This window comes from Lutra lutra, chromosome 12 (genome assembly GCF_902655055.1).
Source record: "Lutra lutra chromosome 12, mLutLut1.2, whole genome shotgun sequence".
Lineage (NCBI taxonomy): Eukaryota > Metazoa > Chordata > Mammalia > Carnivora > Mustelidae > Lutra > Lutra lutra.
Window position 1 is genome coordinate 58570442 of NC_062289.1, and position 11150 is coordinate 58581591.

General features: G+C 44.0%; 1 protein-coding gene across 1 annotated transcript; it reads right to left on the bottom strand.

Annotated features, from left to right (window-relative positions):
- Positions 1–1450: 1450 nt before the first annotated feature.
- On the bottom strand, positions 1451–3553 carry LOC125082605 (SNW domain-containing protein 1-like). Its single transcript, XM_047698390.1, is given in 2 exon segments — positions 1451–3481; positions 3484–3553. Coding segments are annotated over 2 exon segments (1608 nt in total). The 3' UTR covers positions 1451–1943.
- Between the last annotated feature and the right edge of the window lie 7597 nt (positions 3554–11150).

The following is an 11150-nucleotide window of genomic DNA, read 5'->3' on the forward strand; positions in this document are numbered from 1 at the left end:
TCCAAGGAGACCTCAGGGTGACGAGTATACACTAGCTGTATACAGAGGCTTTGTATGCACCATTGATGACTGTAGAAACATCTCTCTGAGCACGAGCATGATCTCAAATTAAATTTCATTTCTTCTTCCTCCTATAATCTTGCTGAACAGATTCATCTTCCATTTGTTCTCCAGCTTCTATGGCGTCCATAACATGGGCTGCAATAATTTGTAGTAAGAAGAATGAATCCTATTTATTATTAAAAATAGGCTGCTAGGGGCACCTGGGTGGCTCAGTGGGTTAAAGCCTCTGCCTTTGGCTCAGGGTCCTGGGATCGAGCCCCACATCGGGCTCTCTGCTCAGTAGGGAGCCTACTTCCTCCTCCTCTTTGCCTGTCTCTCTGCCTACTTGGGATCTCTGTCTGTCAAATAAATAAATAAAATCTTTAAAATAAAAATAGGCTGCTAGATAAATGATGACAGATAAAACATACCACTACATTCGAGCCAGTCTTTTAAATCTTGGGCTGGATGACTGGCATGGTATGAGAGAGGGCCAAAGGGCACACTGAAAACTTTAAAATCTCTAAAACTACCTTTGCAGGACAGACTTTGCTCTTGAGGGGTGTCAGCTGAACCTCCTCCCAATAAAGGCAGACCTCCAACTCTGTTTCTCCTCTTTGTGCTGCTGACATCATCTGATTCTCGAAGAAAACAGGGGGGCAGCCTGCAAAGTCCTCCCCACCCCCGCCATACACACCCAGCATACCTATTCTCTCCTTATTCCCTCCTTATTCTCTCCAAAAACTCAAACATCCAATTTCTGCTGAGTTTTCAGAGTGTGAGGGCAAAGCCAAAATGTGGATGAACAGCGTGAGCTAGTCAGCGTCCGGGAGCTTAAGATGATTTGGGTCAGGAAGTAAAATGAAGATAGAATATAAGAAGGGATGGGAAGAGTCAGAACTGAGCTGAGCCCTTCTGCAGGGGGACCTCAGGGACAGCTCCTATTTGAGAGAATTGCTATTCCTCAAATAAAAGATGAGGCTGAAAGAGTAAATGGAGAGGGGCCCCCGTCAGTGGCCAAAGACAAGACAGACTGGGGAACGTATGGACTTCAGGCAAAGATTCTGTCTGGTGAGAGACCAGTCTCCAGTTGGGGTCTGACAGGGGATATAACAACAAACTAGGACAGATCCGGGAAACAGGGCAGGCTGATGATGGGAAAGCAGCTGAAATCCTGGGTATCCCAGATTCACCAGACTAGAGCCATGTCTAGATCATGGTCACAAGCATGTCTTGGTCGGCATGCTTGGTCATATCCTTTATGGAGACTGCCACATCCTTCATCCAGAGTCTTCACTCTGGACCCAACGGATGGCTCTACAGTTTTTTCCAGAAGTCCAGGACTAACCTCTTCTGGGTACAGATAGTCTCTCTGAAATCCTGTGGCTCCTCAGCCCTTTCTCATTTCTTTTTTTTGTCTAAATGTTTTTATTTGAAACAAATAGTTGCACCAAGCAAGAGCTTAATTTCCCCACTCCAAATTAAAACAAAACGTAGTAGGGGCAAACGTCATTTGGCAGGACAGTTCCAGTACGTGAACATCCTTCTACTCACTGTGGTTGGGGGGCAACTTTATTCATCAGCAGTCATTCTTACACAAAATATTAACCCCAAAGTACTAATGTCACAAAAAGGAAGTCGTCTTAATTTCATGTGTGGGGCAGTATGTTCTATAAATGCCAAAAGGTAGGAGAAGCACAAACACAACCCACTCTTTAAAAATAAAACTAAATAGTTCAAAGAATTTTCCCCCTCCCCCCTTACTCCCGTAATAAAAAGTAGTGCTGGGGTCTGACACCCAGATTTGGTTTTTATCCTGGCCATGTACAAAGTGTTTCCTCATCTGACTTGCATCATTAGGGTTATGGGTAAAAGTTCATTGACTTTGAAGAGAGGTGTGTCTACTCCTTTCTCCTCTTCTTGCCTTCATGCTCATGTTCCTTGGGGCGGCTGCTATCTGATGGTCTTTTAGAGCCCCCGTGCTGTTTGGCTTCTTCCAAAAACTTGTCCAAACCAAAAGGATCTTCCTCAAACTGAACTGGTCCTTCTCGGCCTCTTTGTCTGCGGTCTGAACCAGAAAACTCCTTATCGGGAACAAATCTGTTGGTCTTTATTCTGGCTTCTAGGTCATCACCATATATGTCTTTGTCCAGATTTTTACTGGGCCTATAAATATTCTGGGCCATATCTTTGCCACCTCTCCAGGCTTGATCATAAACGTTGTAAATTTCATCTTCTCCACCTGCAAAACCACTGTCCATACCCTTGGATTGGTTGAAAAGCCTTTGGTCATACTGAACTTCATTGGACGTTCGAGGATTGGGCACACCAAGAGCAATGACTTCACTGATATCTCGATTTTCATTTCTCTGTAGTTTCGACCTCTTATCAGGAGCTGCCCTGGAAAGATTCCTGTCGTGCTGTCTCTCTTTTTGCCTGTCATGCCGGATTTCACCCCTCTCACGTGCCTCCCCATCCTCTTTTTCCACATTGGTTTTGATCCCAGCTCTTCTCTCCCTGGCTGTCTGGGCCATTTCTCTAAGTTTCTCTTCATGTTTCTCCTTTTCTTTTTGAGCCATCTTTCTCTCTACTTGAGCGCGCATTTCTACAGCTTCACCAGCCTTCCAATCAGCAATATAGAGGGCTTCGGCCAGCTTGGCAAAGTTCTCATTGATGTGAACTGTCTGAAGGCCTCTTCCATCAGCAGCTAGACGTTTGTCTAATGGAATTGTATACCCCTTTGCATTTTTCCAGTTTGAAATACAAGGAGGAATCTTCCACTCTTGTTGCTCCTTCACAGTCATCTTTCGGCTAGGAGAATGCATGACAGGTGCAGGAGGAGAAGATGGTCCTCGGGGAATCTTCTTATTGATTTTGAACCTTGGAGGCTCCATTGGATCTTTCTGCATTTCCACCATCCGAATAACTCTCTGTTTAGCTCCAGAATTGAAAGCCACTCCTTGTTGAGATGGTGTGTATCGAATATACTGAGCTGGAGCCAGTTTATCAGCAGCTCGAACTGGCATGGCGGGGGCAACCTTCTGTGATACAGATTTTTCTAAGGCTACCCTTGTCTTTTCTGTTATCTCTTTAATGGCTTCTTCATCAGGTCTTTGCAGGTCTGGGTCATCTGCATTCATGACTTCCTTGGGAACCAGGTCAGTATACTTGCTATAAATGACCTTGTCTTTTGACGGTCCTTGCTGAGCAATTGCATCATATTTAATTTTTCCTTCAGCATCCACTTGAATGGCCAGTGCATTTGACATTTTTTTCTTTCGCCCCATATCCAGTGGATACTGGGCCACATGGATCTCTGGAAAAGCACCTCCATCTCCAAAATCCTCTAATAACCGAGGTATCCAGCCCTTCCAGTACCCGTACGGGGGAGGTTCTCTTCGGGAGGAGACTAGTGAGGTCTGTCGTGATCCCTGGGACTTGCCTTTTCTTCAGCCTCAAGCTGGTCCTGAAATAGCTGAGTAAGTGCAAGTAAAAAGCTGGTGAGCGCCATCTTCTTCCGCTTCTTCCAGCGCGAGCGACCCCCTTTCTCATTTCTAATCTGGAGTCTGAGGAGTAATTACCTTCTCTAGCAGTCTAAATGGCCATGCCTTTCAAGATGGCGCCCAAATACTGGTCATTAGTAGACAATGAGCTTCTGCTTATTTTAGATTTAAGAACTGTGTAATAGACACCAAAAACATATTCCTAAGCCACACATGATCACAGGAAACCTTTAATTTGAGAGCACCCTGGAACTTTACTCATGCTGGTAAACACTTGGGTATTTATGGACTATAGATTTGAAGTGGTTTTTTATACCTTTTGGGGGAAAGTTGAAGATAAATAATAACTTCGTTTTTTAAGCTTAAAATAATTTGGTTAATACTCTCAAATCCCTGATCTCATTTGATCTTAACAACTACAAGCGAGATGGGCCAAAATGTGATTATTCTCATTTAACAGACAAAAACAATGCCTTCATCAATGAAGTGACTTTTTTCAAGTGAATTTGATTTCTAAGTTGATACTCTGAGTTTTATTAAGGAAATTCTTGCTTCTCAACTTCCTGCCTTCTCTAGCAGTTTAAATGACCATGTTGAGAGGCTCCTAAAATCTTTGGCAGTGAGCAGTTTTGATCTAGGGATAGCAATTGCACCAAAATTCATTTGTAGTATGTGAGCATATATAGGAATCCCTTTAAAAAGAATGGGCTTCAACTTTGATTTTCAGGAATCAATTGAATTTAATGAGATTCCCAACATTTTATTTTACAGTTAGTCCTCCTCCCCAGTTGAGGTGGGAATTACAGCTGCCCACTTGGTCTCACTGCGTCCTTACATGCTCAGGAAGATGTCAGGGCGTGGGTCACTCTGTCTTCTTCAGATGCGCAGCAAAGAGAGAATTATTGCCTCCATCATCCATAAAAATGACACATACAGTGAAACTCCCTGCCAGGAATTCTAACATTTAAATTTTTTAATGGACACCTAAAGAATAAAGAGCGAGAGATGATGGACCAGCTGCTCATTGCAGCACTAATATTCCTTCTCTTTATCACTTGCCCAAAGCCATTTTCCATCTAGAATTCTTGAGGCTTAAATGGTCATGTAAGGATTCTCCTGAAACCATAGGCTTAGCGATGCATTGTGATTTCCATCTTCAGAGAGCATTTAAGCAAGAGAAATCTCTGCTGCCGCATTCACACTCCAAGGAACTCTTCTGCACTCCTGTAGAAGATGCAGTAGAAAGAGCATTTCGGTGTGCAGTAAGAATGAAGTTTTTATCCTGTTTCTGCGCCTTCCTGCCTTAGCCTCAAGCAACTCATAGAACCATCTCTGCAGAATGTGTTGTACTGTCGCCAGCCTCACTCATGTCTTCTTTACCCTGTTCTGGCATCAACCAGTTTCTCTTGCTATCTGACTTCTGATTAGCGTCAACCAAGATGGGGGTTGGGGGGAGTCACCATAGGTCAGAGACCAAAGATAGGGGGATCAAAATATGTATTCCTGAACAACTTGCTGTGGTTGGCTGAGTTTTTTGACCCAAAGCTCTGGTTGGTCAACCCTCTCCCAGAGCTATGTGCTCTGAGTTCTGCTGACTGCTTCTCTTTGTCCCTTCAAATGGAGGGTAGCAGTTTCCAGATACTGATTTTCCCTTACACTGCCCATGCATTTAAAAACAGTCCCTCTGTGGGGTGCCTGGATGGCTCAGTTGGTTAAGCATCGGCCTTCAGCTTGGGTCATGATCCCAGGGTCCTGGGATTGAGTCCTGCATCAGGCTCTCTGTTCAGTGGGGAGTCTGCTTCTTCCTCAGCCTGCCATTCCCCCTTGCTTGTTCTTTCTCTTTCTGACAAATAAATAAATAAAATCTTTTTTAGAAAAATAAAAAATAGGGTGCCTGGGTGGCTCAGTGGGTTAAAGCCTCTGCCTTCAGCTCAGGTCACGGTCCCAGGGTCCTGGGATCGAGTTCCGCGTCGGGCTTTCTGCTCTTCGGGGAGCCTGCTTCCTCCTCTCTCTCTCTGCCTGCCTCTCTGCCTACTTGTGATCTCTCTCTCTCTCTCAAATAAATAAATAAAATCTTTAAAAAAAAAGAAAGAAAAAAGGAAAAATAAATAAAATAAAAACAGTCCCTTTTTTAAACTTCCCTCAAAGTACTCATTTTGAGTGTGCCATCTGATTCTTCCAAGAGCTACCTGATCCTTGATTTTCCTATCCATAGAATGGAGGTGGTAACAGTTCCCCGATGGCCTCAAGAGGTAATGGAAGATCCATGAAGGCTGTAGATGGGAGAGTTGTATTAGCTGTATGAACTCTAGCTTTGTAGCGTAAGGGCATTATCATCATCCAACTGAGAACACTTGTTCTGTCTAGAAGGTGTACTCTGCAGCCCTGTGACCTTTAGAAAGGGTACTATTCCCAGTATCTCCTATTTGCCTTTCAGTACTCGCCAAAAGAAGATACAGCAAAAGGGGAAATCACTAAATAATTCTATTGACAAGTTATTCAATTTTGACATCTCATGAAAGTTTCTTTTTTTTTCCTTACGTTATGTTAGTCACCATACAGTACATCATTAGTTTTTGATGTAGTGTTCCATGATTCATTGTTTGCATATAACACCCACCCAGTGCTCGTTGCAATATGTACCCTCCTTAACACCTGTCACTGGGATAACCCACCCATGAAATTTTCTAATAGCTTTACAGTTCCCAATTATCTTCTACTTGCTGTAATATATGAATCAAATATTAATTTACTTACCATTGCTTCTTTTCAAGTTGGCTCCATTCCTGAAGACCTCCTACTACTTACCCCCACCCCCACTGCGCTTCTCCAGGTAAACCTAGATTGCCCTCCTTTCCAGTTGGCCATGCATGTCACTGATATTACAGGCATGGGAAGTGGGCCCCTTAAAACCAAGACAAAGTGACAAATAAACAGTATGGAAAAAAGTAAATTCCCATGGAAAATTAAAATGGACACTGTGGCACTTCCAAAGAACAAACTGGTCACAAGCAAGCCCCTTCCGCTTAAGTGTGGACAACTCCCAGCCACCCTCAGGACCAAGGAGGTAACAAGTTCATGGTCATGAAGATTTCACGGGCAAAAAAAGGTAGCATTTTCTTATCTCGTGTTCCTATCAGGGCAAGTTCCTTAGGAAAGACCAAGACTTTAACTCAGCATCTGATGTAGCTGTGGCTTTGCAAAGTGCACTGCTTCTCCAGAGATTACACATAACCATATGAAGCCCTCTGCATCCTTCATTGCCAAGGAGCACTTCCTCATGCTGATAAAGATTGTCATTTCCACTGAAAGTCAAGGCGAGCTACATAAAGTTGAAGTCTTAAAATGCCAGGATGTCACCACCAAAGCTAAAGTCAAACTTACCCTGTTTGTAGGAGACTTCCTTGAACTGGCTCTTGATGTTGGAGCCCTAAAACTGCAGGACTTGTGAGAAGCCAGAACAGTCCCCTGCCACATCAGAGTGATTCATCCAGATCCTTCCACAGCCAGAGACCTCTGTATGGAACTGCAGATCTGAGACCTGAAAATGTCATCATAGAACATGGCCTTATAGTCAAAGACACAGTTTTCTCAGAAGACATATCCTCAGATTTTTCAGAAGACATGCTCAGACTCATCAGAAGATACATCTGCAATCTCCATTGAGTAGATGAGCCCAGCTGGTGGTTGAAGAATGCTTACTTCTGCATGAGAGGCTTCGGAAATGCACACAGCCTAACTTTGCAAGGCATCGAAGAGATAACAGAGGCTGAATCCCTGACTGTTAGTAATCATGTGATCGTTCTCTGTCCACTGCTACACACTCCAAAGCCCAAAAGTTAGTCTTAACATGGAAAAAGTGACCATTAGCCACACCTTCTCTCCAAGGAACAGCATCGACACATTGAGCCTAGCCTTGGACACCCACCTCGTGAATGGATGCTCTTTTTGGCCTCGCTGGAGCGTTGCCTCCATCAGATTTTTCCAGGGCTGCTGAAGATCTTGGTCAAAACCAGAGGTGTTTAAAATTACTTATCATTTTCTTCACTGATGTACCTCTGCCAAAGGTTGTCATGGTGCGATAGATGTTTGCACTTTCTTTGGTTTGCTTGTAAAGCAGGGATGTAATAATGTTTTCAACATACCATGGTACTCTCCTTTCACCTAAAGTTAAATTACACTTTTTTTAAAAGATTTTATTTATTTGATAGAGAAGAGAGAGCATACGAGTAGGAGAAGGGGCAGGGAGAGGAAGAAGCAGACTCCCTGCTGAGCAGGGAGCCAGACTCAGGACTCAATCCCAGGACCTTGGGATCATAACCTGAGCCAAAGGCAGACTCCCAACTGACTGAGCTATCCAGATGCCCCTAAATTACACTTATTAAGCAGAAGAATGTACATGTTCTAGACTTCTGGGTCACCAGACACTGTTCTTCATCCCATATATCCCCAGACTTGAAACCATACTTTTCCAGCTGCCATTGATCTAAGCAGTACATTTATTGAATTTATTCATATATTGGATGAATGAAGGAATATATCCTTTGGTTTGCTAGAATGTATGTTAGTGATTTCTGTCTTCCTACCTGCTCCTGACTCTTCCTCTAGTGGGAAAGACCCCATTATCCACCAGCCTCACAACAGAAACCCAAGCATCAGTCTCAACTACCTTACCCTCACCTCCTCCAATCAATCAGTCACCATGTTCCACCAGTTCTGTCTATCCCTTTCACAATGTTTGCCTTCTCTCAGTCCCTGCTGACATTCTCCATGTTCACAGCACCATCTTTCCCTGCCTGGAAAGCTACAACAGCCTTCTAATGGACACTCCTTCCTCCAGTCCTGTCCCTTTCCAGTTCACTCTCCATGCTTACCAAGAGCTATCTGAAAAACAAAACAGAAAGAAAGAAATCATAATTCTTCAAACCCTTCAAAACCTCTCTATTGTCTTAGGATAAAGTCCAGATTCCTTAACAGAGTTTCTAGGGCTCCTTATGAGCCAACATCTAGCCTGTGTCTTCTCCTCTCATCCCCAATATGTTTCTCTAGCACTCTGTGCCAGCCAGAGAAAACTCTTTCTGCTGTCTCCAGCATTCTTTGAATCTTAGGATATGATAGAGCCTTGAGTGCTCTCTCTCCCTCCTCAGGGATAACTTCTTCAGATATCAGCATACACATCACTTCCTTCAGAATGCCTTCTCTGAGCCTCCAGTCCAGCTCAGCCTTTCTCCTGCATGCCACAGAATCATCCTAGCATGGCAGTTAGCCACAGAGTTGCTGCATCTAGACAAACTAGCCCCTCAACCCCCCTACAACCGCATATTTCCTCCCTGTAAAATTTGGGTGATGTTAATGCTGGTCTCTTTATAGTTGTAAGAATCAAATGAGATTATCTATTGAACCCTAAGAACACTGCCTACAATAGAAGTAGAGACTTGATAAATTCATGTTTGACAAGTGTGTCCCAGCTGCTTGAGCCACATTGTCCTTTGGTCTGTGTTCCCAGGGATGAGGGCTGGATTAGTTATTGGAGCTTCTTCTGTTGGACCTTGGGGGCTCATCTCTTTGCTCATGCTGTACTCTGACTATGAAGTGCTCTCTTCCCAATTGCATCAACCCCAACCCTGCTCATTTCTTACAGTCCTACCCCACCCACTTCTACCTCTCCCATGACTATGCTGGCCTTTAGCATGTGAATCTTCCATTGTGAGTTCCTAGAACATTATTTGTCCATTAATGACAACAGTTACTTCTAATCAGTGAGCCCCTGCTGTGTTCCCTGCCTTATAATGGTTGATTGGCATTGACATCAATTTCATCTTTCCAAACCCCCATAAAGGAGGAGCTATGATCATTCCCTCTTCAGGTCGGGAAATGATGCTTAAGAAAGTTCTTCTAAATACTCTCTTACTCCTGTGCCTTACTATCCATCCTAGTGATCTCACTGGTTATAATTGTGAGTTTACTCTTCTCTATTCCCCAGCAGAATGAAAGCACTATGGTGTCAGAGAAAGACCAGCTTATTCACTGAAGTATTCTTGGAGAAATGGAATATGGCAACTGGCAAATGGGATGAGGCAGGATAAGCACAGGGTGGCCTAGACAAAGAGTAGGGAAAGCAGATGGGGCGGGCCAGTGTCTGGGAGCCTGAGCTTCCCTTCTCTATAGCATTATGGTCTGTAGCTTTGTAAAGAGGAGAAAATGCAATTTACCAGTTCAGAGGAGGTCTAAGAACAGAGGCAGTCTCTGAGAGGGATTTGAGCGCAAGTTGCTTATTTGAAAGTTGATTCCAGGGGAGTGGGCATAGTGATGCAAGGAAGGAAAGGAAACACATAGAAGCCAATAGAAGCAGCTGGGACTCGTCTCACTGGAGGCCACAGCAAGACAGTTTAGAAATAGGGTCAGCAAACCAAAGCTGAATCAAGCCCACTGACTCTTTTTGTATGGCGCATCAGCTAAGAAAGGTCTTGATGTTCTTAAATGGTTGAAAGATCATGAAAAGATGAATAATGTTTGTGACATGTGCAAGATACTGAAAACCTGGTATAGGCCGTTCCTCAGCCCTATCCCACCCAAAAGGCAAGGAACTTCTTTTTGTCATTGATTGATGGCTGTTCCCACAGCTTTTAACTCCCTGACAGGTCTAGCCTCTCCCTTGGCCAGACAAGCTCTTGCAGCCAGGGAAAACTCTCAGGAAGACTCACAAGGACTTATAGTGAGAAGCTGTTTGCATATTTGGAAAACAGGGAGTGCCAAGAGGTTATGGGCAAGGCACAGACAGCTTCTGCTTCACAGGCAAGTTCTCCAAATGGAGCTGGAATCCTCAAAGCCCGTACTGGGTGTCAACCATTGTGCTTGGGGCAGTCAGACTCATTTGAAGATGCAAGGAGGACCAAATATCCTAAGATAATTGGTCTGTAAAGAAAATATCTTATTAATGTCTAGAATTTCTCTAGAAAGGGAACAGTAGAACAGGTCCACTGTTTGGATAAGCACGTGCTTATACCTCAGGCTGGTAACAGGGCAAGGTTGGGGGATGGCACAAGGAGTAGAGTCTCAGTGCCAAGGTGGTACAAGGAAGAAAGAGTATGAGAATCGTAGGCTCTGGGGGGCCAAAATAGGGGGGGCCACTCTTAGAATTGCCCTGCCTTAAAATCCAGAACTCAGGATGCCGCAGTCTGGAAAGAGGTCTATAACAAGGAACCCAAATTTGTGCCTAAAGCTAGGAAGAGCGGTTGGTAATTTTAGATACACTTTAGTCTTCAGAGATAAATGGGAATATCTTCATTCATGGAGGTAAATTGGGGAGAGAACTAGGGAATTAAGATGCGCAGGATTAGTAAGCAAAGGAGCTGGGGCCAGAACCTGGACCTCTGGGTTCTTCTGTGCATGTCACCCTCTGTATATCTCCTCTACATCATTTGACTCCATGTAGTGTGTCTTAGGTGACACATGAATATTATATTTGGGGTTGGGAGTGGGGCAGAACTTTGGCCAATCAGAAAAGGACAAATGGTCAAGAAAAAAGAAAGGAGATAAAAAGGAAAATATTCTGTGCAGGGGCAAGCCCTCCAGTGCTTTACAGCCAAGGCTATTAGAAAGAGC